The following is a 21,404-nucleotide window of genomic DNA, read 5'->3' as shown; positions in this document are numbered from 1 at the left end:
GGGAACAGACATATCTGTATTTTGACTCACAAAACAACCAGAAACATGATCTTCAGCATAATGTCTTTCAATTTTGGTGCAGGCGTCCCTTGAACCTCCTAAAGAAGAAACAATGAAGCTACTAAACTCAGGTCCCACGTAGAGGCCGAATGAAATGGGCCCGAAATACAAATTTGGCCTTGAGAGTTTCAGCTGAAAACTTTGGTGCATTTTAGGATGAGACTGAAAATTCTCCTCTCCCTGACTATTCTGGCATCTCCAAATAAAAACGGGTCCCACTCTGCCCTCCCCTCAAATGAAAATGGCCCCCCACCCATAGGCCTCCCTCAGGCCTATCTTACAAACCCTGGGGTCTAGTGGTATCATTGGGGCAGAAGTGATTCCCAGTCACTCCTGCCCATTCTGGCTCCAATCTCAAAATGGCTGCCATGAGGCTGGAGTGGGGCCTACTTTTGTTAGGGGGGGAGGTGATTGTTGATACTCTTTTCAGTTTCAGCTGAACCCGTGTGGCATTCTGCTGCAGATTTGGTTTCAGCCAAAACTGAAAAAATAGTTTTGTTCACCCTCTAGTCCCATGGCGAAATCACCAAACACTATGGAGGCCACACATGCTTCACTGCTCTCAGAAAACGAGTAACATACAGATGAGAAGGCAAGGGATGGCTCTGCACCAGATCCCTGCAATCTGCTACAGCTGCTATCTGCACTCTCACATAAGATCAGGTTAATCGCTTTTCTAGGCCATCCTTTAAGAATTCCAATAACTCTCAAGACTGATGACTGGAAAGAACAACTAGTGTTCCTTGTACTATGCCTTGACCATGCTCCCTAAGCTTCCAGAAGTCAGAAGAAAAAAAGTTTCTGGATCACAAGAGAGTATCTAAGAAAGAAACTAGAATAACCTCATTTTCTGAATCTCACCCTCTCAACAGATATATCATAAAACAGAATAGAAAAATATTCTCATATGGATTGGCCCCAAACTAGGAGCCCTAGAGGCATATTTTCAAAGCACTTAGCATTCCAAAGTTCCATAGAAATCTATGGAACTTTGGAAGGCTAAGTGCTTTGAAAATACGCCTCCTACTATCCTTGGCCACACCAAGGAATCACCCATTTTGAGCCTGATGAGATCCCCAAACTATAATCTATTCAGCCAACCTAGGCCTACCAGCAAGACAAGCCCTCTCCATGTTCTGTGTGACACTGTCCAGCAAGGCCCACAGAGTGAATTCATGCGACAGACCTACAATGCATCTATTCCCTATGATATGCACTCCTTTTGACTGAAAAATCTTAGGATCTTCACTTTTTCTGCTGTTGCGATGAGGACCATGACTAAGTTTCTCCATCTCTACACGCTGTTTTCGACTGCTTCACCTGCCAGAATCTGTGTCCCTGGGTCCAGGATATTTTCTATCTGCTGCTGCTAAGTTCGAGTGGTTTCTCCATCCACAGAATGAGTACACTCAATCCGTTGCCACCATCTGATTCCTGATGCCACCCCGATGACTGACCTATGCCATTGTCATATTCTCGGACAAAACTCTTTTCTTTCTTGTTTCATACCAAATGAAGGAGAAATTAGGTCTTACCTGATCATTTTCTTTCCATGTTGTTCTTCCCACTATTCTAGAACTGTGGCATAGTTTTCTTTCCATGTTGTTCTTCCCACTATTCCAGAACCTGTGGCATAGTTGTGTCCATCAACAAGCAGGAGAGATAGAGAACTGAAAACTGAGCTGAGACAAAGCTCTCTTGGCATTCAGTCCCGCTCCTCAGTATTTACATAGACGAGCAGTAAGGAGAAACTCAGAATAAACACAACAACCTTAAACAACTTGCTAACCTAACACTAACCAGATGAGCAAACATATCATATCTGGACAACTTGTAGAGAACATGTGATATGCAGGAAGCACCATGCAAGGTGACAGTCGCTATTTGACCCATTACTTCACACTGACTAAACATCTCATTGATGCGAACTGCAAAAAAAATAAAAAAAATCAAACTATGTGGAAGTTAGGCAATCGCCTAAGTAAAACCAAATTACCTGTTTTTGACCTATATCTATCTATATATATAGATAGATATATAGATATACACATGTATCCTAGTTTGTAATGTTATTAGTCCAGTAACCTTGGGATGGTCAGAGTGTTAGGTATATCCTTGAGAGCCTTTGTCTATTTTGGCGCCCTTTTTCCCCTTCATTCTCTTTGCTCATTTTCTCTCCTCCACCTCCTCTCCTGAACTCTCTGCCTTTACACCTCCTCTGTTGGGACTATTGGCCTTTCTCATGCAAAAGAAGCTCTACAGCTTAGCAGAGCTCCAAAGACAGACAGGAAGAATTTTGGATGCTGTTTTTGTATGTTCCTGGTTCCTGGCTTCTGACTTGTATGCTGTATTCTTAAAACCTGCTCACCTTAATCCTGTGAGATACATCGAACTACAGTATGCAAATAAAAAGATAAGTAAATTACTATAACTATATTAAAAGTGTTATCTGCACATATCTCTGGGAAACTTAAAAAACTGTAATAGCAGTAGAGAGACAATATAGACTGCAAGCAGTAAAGAGCTTACAGCGGGCTACCTCATGACCCAGATTGGGAAGGCAGGATAGGCTGTAGCTGAGAGCTTGTAGTAGAAACTGTCTAGCTGGAAGGCCGTAGAGGCTGTGGGTTAGTTGCGCGCAGAGCTCACCGTGTAGGCGGCTGCCTAGCAGCTCATATCACTCATGAACTTCGGAAGGCCTCTGGAATAGTGGGAAGAACTAATGGAAAGAAATTTATCAGGTAAAACTTAATTTCTCCTTCCATTACGTAGCTTACCACTATTCCAGAACCTGTGGGAAGTGTAAAAGCAATCACTAGAGTGGATGGTATCCTGGTGCCACTGCCCTGAGGACCGAAGCCCCGAAACTGGCTTCCAAGCAAGCTGCAACATGCACCGTGCAGTGCTTGGCAAAGGTATGCAGCGTGAACCACGTTGCTGCCATGCACATATCATCCGAAGACAGTAAGGTGGTGTTCACCCAGGATGCTGCTGTACGCTTTGTAGAATGAGCCCGCCCGCAAGGACTGAGGAGCCTGCTTCCCCGCAAGCAAATAAGCTGACACAATAGTCTCCTTCAGCCATCTCACAATTGTGGGCTTGAAATCCATGAGGCCAAGCTTCTGCTTACCAAAAAACAGTCTATCTGATTTGTGAAACTCATTTGTGACTTCCAGATATCTAATGAGAGCTGTACACAAATTGAGAAGTTTCATGAATAATACGTAGCCTACTTGTCTTCTCTGCAAAAGGACTGAAGCTCCACAGATTGGTCGAGATGAAATGCTGATACCACTTTCGGAATAAAGGAAGGAACCATGCACAGGGAAACCCTTTTTCCAAAAAGCAGAGAAAGGGACAATGACGAGAGCTTGAAGCTCCTAAACTCTACATGCTGCTGCAACAGCCACCAAGAACACTGTCCTTAGCATACGATCTTTCAAGGAGGCCTTCTGGAGTGGCTCAAAAGGAGGCTTCTGGGCCCCTGCCAGAAAGAGAGTGAAGTCGTGCGAGATGGAACTCCCTAATCCGACTTGCTGGCGTCCATTGTCACAACCTCTCATTGTGTTATTGGAAAGGGAGCTCAGACAAACTTCTTGGGCAACAACCATCACTGCATAATCTGGCAACCAGCATCCAAGGAAGAAGAAGGTTGCACTTCTGTGACACAGGAGATCAGCGGCTGAGAAGAGATTCCTGTTGTTCTTTGTTCTTGACCAAGCATAGGAGGGGGAGGTCGAGGCACAAGCAGCAAAAACACCAGGGGTAGTTTGCCTAAAAATGGAGGGGGAGGGGAAGGGACCTGGACTAACTGGGTGCAGCACCCTAAAGCTCTCTGGTGCAGTCCAGCTGGTCCTAGCCAGTTAACCTTTAAAAAAAAAAAAGTTCCTAATGCGCAGCCAAGGAAATTCAAAATTAAAGTTTTTAGGGTAGTTCTTCTACCCACAACCTACCAGACCAGATCTATAATTCTCCTGGAGATTGAGAAATACTGGCTAGCTGTTGGCTACACAGGACCCTTCATAAGGAATCAACATAAACTAGTGGCTCTCAGTGTCTATTACCTACACATCTGGACTGGTCTTGTGGGATGAGGAGGAGATTGTTTATCAGGACCCTTTCCCAATATCATCTGAGTGGAGAAGACACCTATCACAGAAGCTATTGGGGAGGAGGGGGAAATGAGGGGAACACATAGACAGACAGACATGGGAAGGTGGGATAATAAAGGTTCACCCCAAAAAATAAAATATTATTGAATATTTTTGATTATTATACATCAGTAAACATGCCCTTTAGTTTTATTGATCCTGTTCACAATTAAAAAGTAAATAAGACACACAGGATAACTTTGTTTAGGTGGGGATAAATCTACCCATTTAAAACTGGGACAGTATTTCATAAGTCAGCACAGTAAGAGGAAGCCTTTTCAAAATATGTATACCACCACCAAAGATGTGCACAGTACCACCTATAGCCACAAAAGAGAGGGCTGTTTTATAAACATACAAAAAAGAGCAGCTTCATTTGGGGGGACATATAAGAATACATAGCACTTCTATAATCAGCAGCGATGAACACATGTATGTGGTGAACTTTTATAAATTTATTTAAAACATTTTTTTGCCTCGCTTAAACCTAAGTGGTTTCACAATTAAAAATACAAACAAAAAATAAAACACTTAAATGTTCATACACAATAGCCATGAAGCAAGCCTTCCTCAAAAAGTCAAAATGTGGCCTGGGGGAGGAAGAGTTGTGATTTAGGGGTTGTTTTATTAAAGGCCAAAGGGCTACCACACCGATAGTGTGCTGTGAAATAGCACTACCGTGGGGCATGTACAAACAACTTGCGGTAATTCTGGCTTCAGCATACACCATTTCCTAAAAAAAGAAATATTTTTTTCTAGCACGGTGGGCGAGGAGTAGGCATGCCTGGCGGTAATCAGGCAGTGCATGTCCTTCGCCACGCACTGCCCAGTTACTGCTGGATTAGTGTGTGAGCCCTTACCGCCAAGTAAATAGGTGGTGGTAAAGGCTCAGGTAGTAATGGTCACAAGCTAATTGTGAAATTAGTGCATGGCCATTAAGAATGTCAGTGGAAAAAAGGAAAATAATACAGCCAATGGGGAGTTAAGTAATATCGACTGAGGTAATACCCAAAAGTCCAATAACAAGGGGGGAGGGACATTTTATATATATATATATATATATATATATATATATATATATATATATATATGTATGTGTGTGTATGTGTGTGTGTATATATATATATACATACATACATACATATACACAAAATAGCAAGAAGAACACATCTGGAGACTATAAGGATAATTTTATAAATCTTACACACCATTCCTATACATAAGTGGATTCAGGTGGATGAAATAGCAAATGTTTGCATGTGGCAATTTTAGAAAAGGCACTACTTATACATCCGTAAGAATTCTGTGCATACAAGTACCGTATTTTTTTGGACTATAAGACGCACCGGACCATAAGACGCACCTAGGTTTTAGAGGACGGAAATAGGAAAAAAAAATTTGGACTATAAGACGCACCTTTTTCCTCCTCTACAACCTAGGTACTCCGGTGCATCTTGTCCAAATGTCTCCCATTTCCAGGGTCCGTCCGTCTCCCTCCCGAGTTCCGGGATCCCCAGCCCGCCCTCCCTCCGAGATTGCCCGCCCTCTCTCCGAGATCCCCTTCCCTCCCTCCCGAGTTCCGAGATCCCCTTCCCTACTTCCCTCCGAGTTCTAAGTAATTTTACCTAGTCGGGGCAGCAGCAGAAGCGAAAACCATGCAGCCTCGGCACGTTACTCTTCCCTGTTCTGTTTTTCTCAGATCTGGTCCCGCCCACAGAGGGAGGGAGGGAAGGGGATCTCGAAGCTCGGGAGGGCGGGCAGGAGGGAAAGGGATCTCGGAGGGAGGGCGGGCGATCTCGGAACTCGGGCGGGCGGGCTGTGGATCCCGGAAGTCGAATTTCTCTATGTTCGGACTATAAGACGCACCCTCCATTTTCCTCCCAAATTTTTGGGGAAAAAAGGGCGTCTTATAGTCCGAAAAATATGGTATTTCAGTTTTAGAATGTGATCACATGTACTTCTGGCCATTATTCCCCCTCAAAGTCGTGCACATCCCACAACTAACTTGTTTTCTTATAGATCTGGAGGAGTGGTTGATATCTGCCTACCTCTCTAAGGGGTCGTTTTACAGAGACATGGTAAAAAGTGGCCTACGGTAGTGTTGGCACATGGAATTGCCGTACACCGAGGCCACTTTTTACAATGATCATAAAAAGCCTTTTTTTATTCAGCCCAACCTAACAAAATGTTGGCAAGAGATTATACAAAAGGAATGGAGACCATCTATGAATGCAAAATAACTCTGTGAATGTAACAGAATGGGACTAAATTTAGGGTTAGGGGAAAAACCAGAAACACACATCAAGTTCAAATATGGGCCAGATCTGTCCAGGTTTCCTGAAAATAAGTTCTCCCCAAAATTGCCAAAGGTATTTCTTTACAAGCGGCAGGTCCACCAGCTGCAGCACTAACCTCCATTTATTAAGCCATGTGGCAATGCCAACACAGACCTTTCAAAGTGAATGGGTTGTGTCGGCATTAGCACACGGCAGCCACTAGTGCAGCTTAGTAAATGGGGGGGGGGGGGGGGGGTAACACAGTTACAGAATTACTCCTTTCAAACCGTCTCTCTCTTTTCCTAGTCACAAACACACACACAGGCAACAGAGAACACAAATACACACCATCATACACACACACACACATAGGGGTTAGAAAGAATTAGGCATGAATTCACCATTTGAGAATGAATTAATATTTAAAATAAAATGTAAAAAAAAATACAAATGTCTTAATCTGTTGTTTAACCCCCCCCCCCTTCTATTTTGCATTCTTAATAGATTTTACAAAAGTAATGATCATTTTTTAAGTAATCCCACTTTTAATTTAGAGAAGGTCTCTCATAATGTTGTCCCCTTTTTTTGAACTGTATGCAGTTTTTAAGAATTTATTAAAGATTTATATTGATGTTTTTATATAAGTTTTATGTATATCTTACCGTTGACTTACTGTCATTTTTGTGTTAATACTTTTTGTGATATCTTTTATCTCTTTGTTAGCTGTTTTATGTCACTACCCCTAATGCAGCCTTATTGGCGAAACATGGCCACGTCGGGTCTGAACGAATAAAGAAACTGTTTGGACTTTCAGTGTCTGCTTTCTGTCTCGCTCTCTCTCTTTTCCTAGTCACAAACACACACAGGCAACAGAGAACACAGATACACACTATCAAACACATATACACATAGGGGATAGAAAAAATTAGGCATGCATTCACCATTTGAGAATGAATTAACATTTAAAATAAAATGTAAAAAAAAAAAAAAATCCAAATGTCTTAATCTGTTGTTAACACCACCCCCCCTTTTACAAAGCCACGCTAATTGCTGCTGGTGCGGTAATGCCACGCAGCAGCCACTAGCGCAGCTTTGTAAAAGGGGGTGGGGGTGGGTAAAGGACTTACTGAGTTCGTAGGTCTGTGTTAGTATATCCTTCTCATATACAACGTTCACAGGCTGAACAACTTTGCCAACAATCTCTTCATCATCATCGTCATCATTTCTGTGCTCGATGCCCACTTTCTTTTTATATTCCTTTAATAGTTTAAGGCATCGGACCATGACATCAGTTCCTGAAAACAACAACCACAATCCTTGGTAACATGTTTCCAGACCCTCTACAAGTTGCTTTAGTGATTGTAGTATGTTTTACTAGCCCAACACAGAGAATCCATATTTATTTATTTGGATTTTGCTCACACCTTTTTTCAGGAGTAGCTCAAGGTGAGTTACATTCAGGTACTCTGGATATTTCTCTGTCCCAGGAGGGCTCATAATCTAAGTTTGTACCTGAGGCAATGGAGGCAAGTGACTTGCCCAAGATCACAAGAAGCAGCAGTGGGGTTTGAACTGCCCACCTCTGGATTGCAAGACCTGGGGTTTGAACTGGCCACCTCTGGATTGCAAGACCTACGCTCTAACTACTAGGCAACTCCTCCACTATGTAAGTATTATATATGTAAGTATTATTGTACATTAGCTTTCAGGGCATCATCAGTCCGTTCATCAAAGGTTTCTACAAGACACTGATGAATAATGGTTTCATTTCTATGCAAGGTACTATAGCTGAGGGGCACAATACCTCAGATTTAAAGGAGATTCTGTAATGCAATCATTTACATATCCAAAGAAAGTATTTTCTCCTTAGATTAGGTAAATACCTCTCTTTGTCTTGCAGGGACCTCCATCAGGATGCATATCTTGCAAAGGTACAATGAGTACTTTAGCTGTCCCAGATGCAGTCAAGGCCTGATACACACGCTTAAATGTTCTTTCACAAAGACTCTAAAACAAATAAAGCAAATATTATTACATGACTATTCAGAGGATATGCAGGGAGTTAAATTGCATGGATTCTACCCTGGATGCAGGTACAAGCTGAAGGTATCACACATTATTACGTGCAGTTTCTCTTGTACATTCACTGATGAGTCCTAAAGGCAGGCTATAACAAGCTTAAATAAGTGTACATGGAGACAGACACCATCAACCCAGAGGTATTCATCATTCATAGCAACTTATGAACATTTTCTCCACAGGCACAAATGGAGAAGGTACTTTTGAACAAGATCTATAGTGTCAGTATACAAGAATTATTTTACAATAGTACTCAATAAAGGCTACACTTTGAATCTGCTCAAAATTGCTGCTCAGAATCTTTCAGGTACTGAAACAAAACCAGTTAAAGAGTCAAAAAAGCCAACGTGTAAAGAATCCGATTTACCAAGTGCTCACATCATATTTTGTTTATTGGATAATTTGCATGTTTTTTAGGAAGCTGTTTGAAAATCCCAAACTTTCTAAACTCCTTATATTTTCAGATACAAAAAAATCTCATATTATGCACAACTGCAAAATAAACTGATATTTTTTAATTTATTGGGATTTATTAACCACCTTTATGAAGAGATTCGCCCAAGGTGGCATACAGCAGGTATAGCTTGACATAAAACTTTTTACAAAACATTATACTACAAGTGGACTTATATTCCGCAATAGCTTTTACAGTTCAATGCGGATGACACTTGGGGGTCCTTTTACTAGGGTGCACTGAAAAATGGTTTGCGGTAGTGGAGGCGCGGGTTTTGGGCACGCACCGATCCATTTTTCGGCGCACCTGTAAAAAAGGTCTTTTTTTATATTTTTCACGAAAATGGACGTGCGGCAAAATCAAAATTGCCGCGCATCTATTTTGGGTCTGTGACCTTACCGCATAGTGATAAAGGCTCATGTAGTAACCGGCCAGTGTCCAATACACACATCCAAAAATAAAAATTACATTTTGGTTGCATGTATCGGACGCGCACCAAAAATGAAATTACCGCAAGAGCCACGCGGTAACCAGGTGGTTACTCCATTTTGGCGTGCGTTGGGCACGCGTATACATGCTTACACAGCTAAGTAAAAGGGCCCCTTAGAGAATCCCAAAACAATTTATCTGGGATAAAGAAAACTAGTCATAGAATATAACAAAGTCAACCCAGGTACTTCTTAAGTTGCATATGAAAACTATGATATTCCCTTTGGGAGCGCACAACACAGGGTAAATAAAGTGTTCCAAACAGAGGTGGCCTGATAGGGCAGAGATGATGATAACTGTCTAAAATGATTTTTGAATTTACAGACAGAAAATATAATATTAATTGACCCCATAAAAGTTGTGTGTCCAGAAGCGAAAAAAAAAATTAGACAGATAATAGGGAGAAAGAACTATACAGACCTTGAAAAACATGCAAAGTTTAAAATTAACCCTTGTCATAATCGGTAGCCAATGAAGTTTGTAAAAATAAGGCTTAACTGAGTCAACAGCTTTCAATGAGTAAATTATCCTTATCTGCAATTTTTTCACAATTAAATTAGTACAGCCTACATAGGCTACATTACACTAATCACACTTTGAAAGTAATTAAGGACTGGACCACAAGCTTAAAAGAGGGCAATTCAAAAGAATTCATAATTTCCTTAATAGAACAAAGGAACTCTTAACTCTTATTTACCTGATGAAGCACAGTGAGTTGACTATCTACCTCAACCCAAAGGAAATGAGTGGATAATTCAAATTTAAATCCAGTATTTCTAATAGTGAATCGTTCTTTTCCCATAATATCCTTAACAAGACCTAACCATAACATTTTTTTTTTCTGATTAAGCTTCAGACGAAAACTCAAAGTCCAATGTTCACTAGTCTCAATTTATTATTATTTATTGATTTAAAACATTTATAGCCTATTAACTAGGTGGGTTACAAGAAAACAAACACAGTAATATGACAAAATCACGTAATAAAAAGACAGTCAGTATATATATATATATATATATATATCACTAGCCGTTAAGCCCCTAAAAATGGGCGAGTATTGGTATGTTCTATTTTGATGTCTAACTCCTTCCCTCCCAGCTCCAAGACCCCATTCCCTCCCCTCCCAGCTCCAAGGTCCCCCGCCCTCCTTCCCAGTTCCAAGGCCCCATTCCCTCCCAGCTCCAACTGCCCCCCTCCATCCCTCCCTCCCAGCCAGATCCAAGGCCCCCCTCCTTCTGACCTCCCATGTCCAGCATCCTCCCTCCTTCCCTGCCAACTCCAAGGCCCTCTGTCCCTCCCTCCCAGCTCCAAGGCCCCCTCTCCTCCCAGCTCCAAGGCCCAAGTTGTAAGGCCCCTCCTCCCTCCCAGCTCCAAGGCCCCCCTCCGTCCCTCCCTCCCAGCTCCAAGGCCCCCCCCTCCTTCTGAGACCTCCCATGTCCAGCATTTCTCCTGCCCTCCCCCCCCAAGGTCGCCTCCACCGCCCCTCCCCCCTGAGGTCGTCGCCGCCGCCGCCCCCACCTGGGCTGGGCCCTCTCCATTAAACGTACAGCGCCTCACCTTCGAAACTGCAGCAGGCAGATCGCCTTCCGTCAGCCTTCCTTCCCTGCCTGTGTCCCGCCCTCGTGTGACGTAACGTCGGCGACCGGGGGGGGGGGGGGGGGGGACAGTAGCGACCATGGCGGTTCCCTCCCTCCCGTTCCGTGTGGTGCACTCCTCAGCGCAGTTTCCCTCTCTGTTCCGTCATCACGTCTTGATGCGGGGGCGGGACAGAGAGGTAAGTCTCTACTGCGCATTTGCAGGTGAGCCGGTCACTTGCCATTTATATGTTTGATATATATATATATCAAACATATATATATATATATCTTGATAAAATACAGAGACATTAAAACTTTAAGGGCCCAGTTTACTAAGGTGCACTAGAATTTTTAGTGCGCGCTAATGCTAGAGACACAGCGCGGTTTAGTAAACAGGGCCCTTAATATGCCTGTGCAAACAAAAATGCCTTAAGCCAGCATTTCCCAAACTGTGCACCATGTCACCCTAGTGCGCTGCAGCAAACTCTCTGGGGTGCCACGGCAAATCCTGACCACCCTCCCAACCGAACCGCTACTGCAGACAGCAGCGGTAGAAAAACAACAACAACAAAAAAAAAGCAAGTGAAAGCTGCAGAAGCCTTCAATAATGTGCTGTCAGTTCTGCTGATCCTCTGCCCCTGGAACTGGAAGTTGACGTCGGTGGGGGCACAGGACCAGCAGAGCCGACAGCGAATGCTTGAAGGCTGCTGCATCCCTGCATTTGCTTTTTTTTTTTTGTTGTTGTGGCAACTGGGGAAATGGAGCAGACGGCCTTCGGGACTCACAGAGGCGACTGTGAGTCTCTGTTTCCCTTCCCATTCAAAACAAAGCAAGCAAACCTATGAGCTGCTGCATCCAAGCCGTCATTCTTTATTTAATGTTACTTATATTTTTAAATTGAAATCTGTTTATTGACGTTATTAAGAAAAATATACATTTACCATCATTCAACACAAAGCATTATTAACATAACCAGCTTCTGCCAATTCCTCTTTCAATGTCAAATCCTTTTCTTCTTTTATCCCCCAGCAATCTACTTTCCCCCCTTACCCTCTCTTCTGTTTTATTTTATCGAAGATCTTTGTTATTTGACAAAGTTACAACAGTCTGTTTCATAACAACCAGATAGAATACAGAACAACATCCAACAAGTATAATACATCTGCCCCATTCAACAAGCTATTTTCCTTTGTCTCCCTCCCCCCCTAATCTCTCTCCAAAAAAAAAAAAAAAAAAAGGACCCTGCACTGGTCTCTCATAGACGATTCAGTACAAAACTACGAGCTTTCGAGGTTAGTGTCTGTATGTAAAAATCCCATATGTCCAGGAACGCCTTTCTTCTCTTTGGTGAGGATCCCACCACCCTACGCTCCTGCAGCAGCAACCCATACAATAGATTTCTCCAGTGCCAATAATCCGGCAATTCCTCACTCATCCACTTAGTCATAATAAGTTTCTTTCTAATGTTACTTATATTTTTCAACATGCTGGCTTGTGCAGCACACAGATGTACAAAGAGGAAGTATAATAACGGAATAACTTTTCATAGGTAGAGTAGAAATTTGTTATAAATCATAATCAGTGTGTCATTCGAAGGGGCTGGTTATAGGGACTCTGTAGCACTGTTATATTTGTGCAGAGAAAAAGATGGAGACGTGTGGCGGGGAGGCAGAGACCTGTGTGGCCGTGGGGAAGGAGGGGTGGGTGCCACAAAAAACTGCTTGGGCACGAAGGGTGCCTTGAACTGAAAAAGTTTGGGAACCGCTGCTTTAAGCTGTTTCTAAAAAATGTCAAACTTCTGCAGCAAACCAAGTCTCAACAGTAATTCAGTCCATCCACTAGGGCCAGCATATGATAATGCAGCCTTTGCCATCATAGTGGAGCACAGGCACTTAAATGATGGAACAATCAAGCGCTGTGTATTTTCAGAACATAATACTCACGTAGGTTTATAGCACTGCACTTCGTGCATGACTCAAAAAAAATGCATTCCATGTGCAATTAAAGCACCCAAAACCGTCTCTGTGCTATACCCCCTATAAAATCCTGATTGAGAGGTATGTAGCAAATCAAATTTGCCTAGATAATCCTCTAGTTGCAGCATAATACAACCCTCCATAACTTATCAACAACGGTATTGAAGCAACCGGTCTATAGTTCAAAACTTCATGTAAATTACCCTTATGATCTTTTAGAATCGGTGTCAAGACGATATTACCACCACTCTCAGGAAATAAGCCCTAAGGCAGTTATTTAACCATTCAGCCATGAGCACCAAAAAACTAGGAGAGGCAGATTGCATTAACCTAACAGGGTAAACATCCAAAAAAACATCCAAAAAAGATTTTGCATATCTTCCCAGCAATCTTTTAACCATGTCCATATCAATGGGTTCAAAATGGTCCCAAATTCTATCTACTGCTATATCCAAATCTGTATCCAATAAAGGCAGATCCACACCATTTACTTGCCTTTGCAAAGTTTCTATTTTATGCTTAAAATACTGAGCTAAATCATCATTTGATAATAAAGAAGTGGTCTTGGGTCCAACCAAATGATCTACAGTCCATAATTTTATTTATTATTTACTTTGATTTTGCTCACACCTTTTTCAGGTGTAGCTCAATGTGAATTACATTCAGGTACACTGGGTATTTCATGTCCCTGGAGAGCTCACAATCTAATTTTGTCCCTGAGGCCATGGAGAGTTAAGTGACTTGCCCAGGATCACAAGGAGCAGCAGTGGGATTTGAACCAGCCACCTCTGGATGTCAAGACTGTTGCTCTTATCATTAGGCCACTCCTCCACTGTAATGAATTAACCACAGTGGACCGGACCTCAGGAGCAGAACAGCTGAAGGCTGGAACTCAGGAACAAGGCTGCGGATGACTGGAACTCAGGAACCACTGAAGACTCAGAAACAAGGCTGGCAACCACAGGCAGCAGAGCTGAATGTGTTGAAGTGGTACTGACCGAGGGTGGGGAGTTCCGAGAAATACCTCCCCATCCAGAAGCGGAACTACAGCAGGCCCAGCAGGAGTTCCTTTCGTTGTCCACAAAGCCACGTCTTTGGAATGCCCACACCCTAGGGCCTCACCCTTGATGGAGCAATGCAGCCCTGATGCCAGCAAGGAGGAAAATGCTGAAGGACCGGTCACAGCTGGGAGCCGTGACAAACCCAGATGATATTCAGCCGCCGCCAGCTAAATTAGCCCGAATATTCAGTGATGGGACATATGCAGGCACTGCCACTGAACATCCAGGACTAATTTTTGCTGTCCTGGCCAACGGAGCTTAAGTGGCTCCCAACCAATATCCAGCCGGGGTCTGCATAAGACAGTTATGCAAGGCCCCAGCTGAATATTGGCTGGGAACCACATAACTTTTAAAACCCTTTGTTTTGGCCTCCTCAGGCCTCCTCCTTATTTCTCCCTCCCCCCATCTTGTGACCTTCAGTAAATCCTTCCACCCCCCCGCCCAACGACCCCCCAAACCCTCCTGTCTCAGTCAGCCCCCCCCCCAGGCCTAGCTTCAATCCCTGGTGGCCTAGTGGGGAGGATGGGGGCAACAGTGAATTCCCCCTTGTTCCTGCCCTTAGTGGCAGTTTCCTAGTGCAGCCTTGTTGTACTGCAAGAAGTCACAGCAGACATTAGCGAATGACTATTAATACAAAAACTAGAAAATCGATCATTTTACAGCTGAAGTAAAAATGGTATTAGCGCACAGGAAAAACCTGCGTAAGGATATACAAAGGTCACTTTTTACCATAGCTTTATAAAAAGGACCTCTTCGTGATATTTATAAATTAGTTTACAAGCACAGCATAAATCAAACTCAAGGCAAATCCCAAGTTCTGAAAAGAATGCAAATCTCACCAGATTTTCCCTCAGCTTTCCAAATGTCTCGGTTTGATTTGGACAAGCAGCCAGCATAGAAGACACCCTCTCCATCAGAATATCATACTTATTTTGCCTAGAATAAAAGGAGAAAAATGCAGAAAAGAAATAAAAAGCCCAATAAAAAATATTTTATTTTCAGTATTTTTTTTTTAGGAAGTCTTCATTTAAAGGAAAAGCAGGAACCCAATAAACGAGAGCAGCACTATAAAAAGAGAAATAACTTAGCTCACTAAAGGACCCTTTTACTAACCTTTGGTAATAAAAAAAAAAAGGCCTTAGCGTGCCTTTATGTCAGTATTTCCCACATGCGAAGGACATTTTTGCATGGCCAAAAAAGGGCCTATTTTCTATTTTTTGTATAAATGGCCACGTGCTAAAGTTACCATTAGTGTACAGCTATTTTTAAAAGTTACTGTGGAAAAACTTACTACCACCTATTCTGCAGGTAGTAAGGGTTCCTGTTTTATCTGTGAACTATCCAGTTAGTGTGTGGTAATGTAGATGAACTAACTGGTTACAGCAGGAATGTCCAGTCTCTGACCTGACACATCCCCTCCTCCCCCACTAAAAAATATATTTTGCACATGGTTAGCGGCATGCACAGATTGTAAAGTTACTGCAGGACACCCGATAGCATCCCGCGGTACTGCATTTTTAAAATTTGTTAGGAACATGTTAGTGCCTAATGCAGCTTAGTAAAAGGACCTCTAAGAGACCAATATAACTAAGCCATCACATTTCAAGTGGACTAGTGGCTTGTTTGGCTGAAAAGTTGCTGAGGATGCAAAGAAGCTATGCAAAAACGTTTCATGTAAAATGCTGCTATGGGGAAACCTGCAAAAAACATAACTACCCATTATCACTGTGGTTTATTTTTTTATGAAAACCAGACTCTGAGGCTACTTATGTGACCTGGCTGTTGTAAAAATCCATAATTAATGAAATGCTTTACTCAATATTGTAATTGATGAGATGCTGTGATCCAAATTTGAATAAAATTTTATATATAGCAAAGTTTTACTAGTGTGCAAATGTTCATCAATGGGGCTTCATGCACAAAACCCCAGAAACATGGAGGTGCTCATGCGCAAAACTCCATTTTCAGAAGTTTCTGCAGTTTCACACATCAGCATCCACGATTCAGTTGACCTGGAATAATGGGGGAGGGGAACAAAGTAAGCTCTTTTTTTTCTATATTTATAATACAGCTAAATTTAAAAAAAAAACGCGTCTAAAAATGAAATTTAACACAAGGGATAAAGTAATGAAACACACAAATGTCCCAGCATAAAACTAACTCCACTTACAGTACTTTCATGTATATAACCCGCACATATGAATACCCCGCATTTATTGCAATAAAATGTAAAATTGCTTATTACACCCATTGAAAAGCACTGATTTTGTAAATAAATTCATGCATTACTCACACTTGTGTATACCCCTCACCTCTTGCAAAAATAAATGTAAAATCGTATATAACCTGCAGGTTAATACAGTACATCAACAAAGTAGTAATGTTACTTGCTACTTCAACGGTGTATATCTTTCACATCAAATGTACGTATTAATCACACATCTTCTCCAAATAGTTTATTAATTCATATCTTAAATTTAAGCGTCAATATTTAAAAAACGTAGGGGCCCTTTTATGAAGGTGTGGTAGGGTTACTGCACAGATAGCGCACGCCAAAACAGAACTACCGCTGTGTGCTGTTTCCCCCGGTAGAAAATAGTTTTCTATTTTCTACCATGGAGGGTGTTCCCGGTGGTAAATGGCAGCACAGGCACATTGCCGCGCACTGTCCGAATACAGCCGGGTTAGCGCATGAGCCTTTACCACCTTCTAAATAGGTGGCGGTCAGGGCTCAGGCAGTAAATGGCAGCACGATAATTTTAATATTAGCACATGGACATTTAATGCTCCATTTAAAAAGGCCTTTTTCCACTGCAGTAAAAAGTGGCCTAGCACGCAGCAGTTTCACGCGCCAAAACTAATGTGGGCCACTACCACAGCTTAGTAAAAGTCCAATTAGCATGTATCACAAAAATGCAAGTCTGTACATTGCAAATTAAAAAGAAAAAGAAAATCAAAGATCTTACCTTAAGAAGCATTCAGGGACCAACCACAGACACGAACCACGTTTCCATAGCTCACCTTTCAAATAACTCTCACACACTAAATATAATGGCAGCCTACTTGAAAAGTGACCATCTTCCCTGGAACAGAGCTATCGAAACATGATTCATGTCAGCAGTTGGCCCCGGAATGCTTCTTAAGATCAGATCTTTAAAATATTTGCAATATACAGCCTTGCATTTTTGTGATGCATACTACCTTTGTCCATTTACTAAACTGCAGTAGAATTTTTGGCGCACACTAAAAATAAGCGTGAGCTAAATGCTAGAGATGCCCATATATTCCTATGGGCATCTCTAGCGTTTAGCCTGCGCTAATCATTAGCACGGACTAAACATGCTACCGCGGCTTAGTAAAAGACCCTTTAAATAATTAGTTAAATATCTGAAGCTTAAATTAAGATATGGATTAATAAAGCATTTGGAGACAATAAATTGGTCAGAAGAAGATGTGCAGTGATAAACACTTTTGATGTGAAAGATAAACACTGATGAAGTTGCAAGAAGACTTCTAAGTTTTATATCACGCTAGGACAATTATGTGCAATTTATGTACAGCCCTTCTAGTACAGATTTCTAAAAACAGTTCAGAAAATGCATCTTGGACCCAATTTAAACACATGGCAATATGAGAAAACTGGCATAGTTGGGAACACCTACAGGGGCATTTTCGATGTGACGTCTAAATCTAACTTTCGACGTTTTGCTCAAAATGTCCAAAATTCAAGTGCTGGATATAGCGATCTTCAAAACAGTAAAATGGCCACTTGAAAGATATTTTTGTGCTCTGTGCTTTTATATTTTTGGTCCATTTTTGAAAAAAAAAATGTCTAAGTGAAAAATGCACAAAATCAAGCCATTGGGATATAGTAGCCAGCATTCTTAGTAGACTGGCCACGCAGACATCCCAGCAGAGCAGTGGGGGCACCCTAGGGGGTGCTGCAGTGGACTTCACATAAAAGCTCCCAGGTACACATCTCACCATTACTCCCTTATATTGTATGATGAGCCCCCCACAAAACCCACCAAAAACCTACTATAACCAACTATATACCAATACAATAGCCTTTATGGCTGAAGGTCAGCTATATGTGGATATAAGTAGGTTTTCGGTGAGTTTTGGAGGACTCACACCTTTCACCACAAGTGTAACAGCTAGTGTGGGATATGTGCCTGAGTCCCCTTCTCTATAGTGTACTACATCGACCACTAGGCTACTCCAGGGACCTGCTTGCTGCTCCAATAGCACTGACTATAACATCTGAGGCTGTCATAGAAGCTGGTATGTATCGTTTCTTTCACATCTTTGGGTGGTGGGAGGGAGTCATTCCTTTATTTCTCCAGTGGTCATCTAGTCATTTTTTGTTTTGCTCCATTATGACAGAAAAACGTCCAAGTGTTAGGAATGCCCTAATCCTGCCCCCGACATGTCCCCTTGTTATTTGGATGCACTGCAGACAGACTGCATAGATAAACGTCTGCAAAATAGATTTCAAAAATAGCAATTTGAATGTTTTGGCAGGCAAAACGTTTAAACACTGCTTTATGCCACTTTTTAAACATTTTTTTTTCTTTCAAAAATGAGTTCCCTAGTCACTCAATGCAACTGGGCAAGTTGGTGTTTCTTGTTAAGCAGTGTAGTCTTAAAACCTATTTCTGAACTAGGCAACAAATGCTACGCAACTGGGTATTATTCCTGATGTCCTCTACTAACCTAACCAAAGCCACAGTGCTCAACATACCTGACAATATGAAAGCGTTTCAGAAGCAAGAGAATAGAATGTTGCTGGACTCCATTTGGTAGCTGTATCACATTGGACTGCATGGTCACCAAGCCATTCTTAACTAACACTTTTCTGTGATAGTGAAGCTTTCCAGCATCTATTCTAAACACAGATATGGAGACATTTTTCTAGGTATTTCAAAAGCATCTTGTAATGACAATGATATTAATATTTATACATCTATACAACAATTTATGTCTCTTTGTCACATGTAAAAATAGTTATTGTGGGAAAAAACAATAATAAAGGAACCGAACGACAGATAGAACTTTCAAAACAGGAAGCATCAGATTACTATACTAGAATGTACTAAAACTTCAATCAAATCGGGTGTGGAAATATCAAATCGCTAGACTACAAAACATACAAAAATCCCCACAAACTGAAAAAGGCCATATGTGCTTGTCCCATCAAACCTAAATCTTGTCCAAGATGTTCCAGTGATGACAACAAGAAATACTGACTCTGAAAGATAAGTGCCGGTGGCATACTAGTGCAGTCCCTCGGGTTATTCTATGGTTCAGTATGTTTTGAGCTATACCAAAGCACTGATAAATAAAGAAATATAAAATATAAAAAAATAAATAAAAAACAGCTCAATAAGAGGAAGTCTGGAAGGTTTTTTCCAGCCAATGATGAAGAGAAGATCAAGTTGATCTAGTTAGCGCTATAAGATATATATTATCCTGGAGCTCTTTGAGGCCTTTTTCCTTCCAGTTTCAAGCTATATGGTTTAGATTTGATGGCATAAGCACATATAGCCTAATCAGGACTTTTTCAGCTTGTGGGAGGTTTTGGATGTTTTGTATACTAGAATATAAACAGGAAAATATTTTTCTCCTTATTCTAGCACTTAGGAACAGAAGAAAATGATGTTTCTTAATGTCTTATGTTAGAAACCTGTGCTAGCTGTATAGTAGCATATGCAGTGTAACAAAAAACATTTTACCACAGTCGCAGAAACTTTATGACAAACACTAGCTTCCTATTTTGTTACTTGTCAAAATCCATCACTCACACACTGGGAGAGAAATACACTTTTAGAGATCTGTCATAGTTAGTTTACAGAGTTTTCATTTATTTTTATTTTTTTTAAGTTTTATTTAAAGTTTTCAAAGAATATAAACAGCAACTGCAATAAGTATAACACATACAAGAATGGTCACTGAACTTAACTTTTGACATACCACATAGTTCATCCAACAGAGCTTTCTTTTATATATTGTATGAGCCTCCCCAAAGAAGGTTTGGCAAATCTCAGTGCCTTATTGGAGCACAGTAAACTCTTCCATAGTGCTATGGACTGCATTGATACTCATACTAATTTATGAGTTACAGGGGCACAAACAGAGTAACCTTGTCTCTTATGGAAGTACTTGAATTCAGCATCTAAAGTGTGCTGCACTGCTGCTCTGAATAAGCTAAGAGGTATGCATATAACATAATTGCAGCAGAAAAGAAGAGCAGACCCACATAATGAAGTAGAACAAAAATAAAATTTATTCAATGCAGATAAATAAAAACAACAGGTAACTTCCTTTAACCGCCCAACATGGTCATGTTTCGACCTCTCAAGGGCTGCATCAGGGACTTAACATAAACTGCAAAATAAATAAATAAATAAATAAATAAATAAATAAATAAATAAATAAATACATAAAAGGCCATCAGATAATATATAACAAAAATGACCTAAAAACAAGTCAAACACAAATAAAGGAGCAGCAACAGCTCAAATGTCGGTGAAGAAAAGACTAGCAGTATATACCCAGCAGGAACAAGAATGTGTGGGGTACAACAGATGTGAAAGATTACAATTACAATTATAATAAAATTTATATTCCGCTACAAACCACTGTGATCATATTAAAAGAACTAGTCCAATGCAAAGACAATTATATAACTTTAAAAATGGCATCACAGAGTTCTAATCAACAGGTCAAGGCCTTATCCCAAATATAAAGAAATTAAGTACGTTTTAAAAATTTTATGAAAATTCAGGTAATCAGGTATTACTCTGAACTCAAGAGGCAACGAGTTCCAACGCTAAGCAGATCTATAAGGAAAAGCCCACTACACGAATAGATTTATTCACGGCGCAGTTGAGCTGTGGAATCTGAAACAAAAACTGAATGAGAGAGATATACTTGGCACACCCGCCACTCCTAATTACCAACAAAAAAAGTAATGAACCACACATCAAGAACACAAATGTTATAATCAAAAATAATTAAGATAATAAAAATAAATGAGGACCTGAAAAATGGAGGAAGTAAAACAGACAACCCCGGTGAAGGAGCAGTGGTGATGGTGTGCAAATAGCAAACAGATGAGGAAAAGCAAACTAGAAAAGGAGACAATATGATCAGCAGTGCAAAGAAGGGGGAAGGGAAATGGACTTGATATACCGCTTTTCTGAGGTTTTTGCAACTACATTCAAAGCGGTTTTACATATATTCAGGTACTTATTTTGTACCAGGGGCAATGGAGGGTTA

General features: G+C 41.1%; 1 protein-coding gene across 1 annotated transcript in view; it reads right to left on the bottom strand.

The window, feature by feature from the left end:
- The window catches only part of GTF3C1 (general transcription factor IIIC subunit 1), a 154,787-nt gene that overhangs the window by 122,624 nt on the left and 10,759 nt on the right, over window positions 1–21,404 (bottom strand). The window contains 4 exon segments of the mRNA XM_030212790.1: window positions 7,615–7,782; window positions 8,371–8,494; window positions 14,963–15,059; window positions 18,868–19,011. Of these exon segments, the coding sequence (XP_030068650.1) occupies window positions 7,615–7,782; window positions 8,371–8,494; window positions 14,963–15,059; window positions 18,868–19,011 (533 nt within the window).

This window comes from Microcaecilia unicolor, chromosome 8 (genome assembly GCF_901765095.1).
Source record: "Microcaecilia unicolor chromosome 8, aMicUni1.1, whole genome shotgun sequence".
NCBI lineage: Eukaryota > Metazoa > Chordata > Amphibia > Gymnophiona > Siphonopidae > Microcaecilia > Microcaecilia unicolor.
Note: the sequence above shows the minus strand (reverse complement) of the source record. Positions and strands in the feature narration are given on the sequence as shown.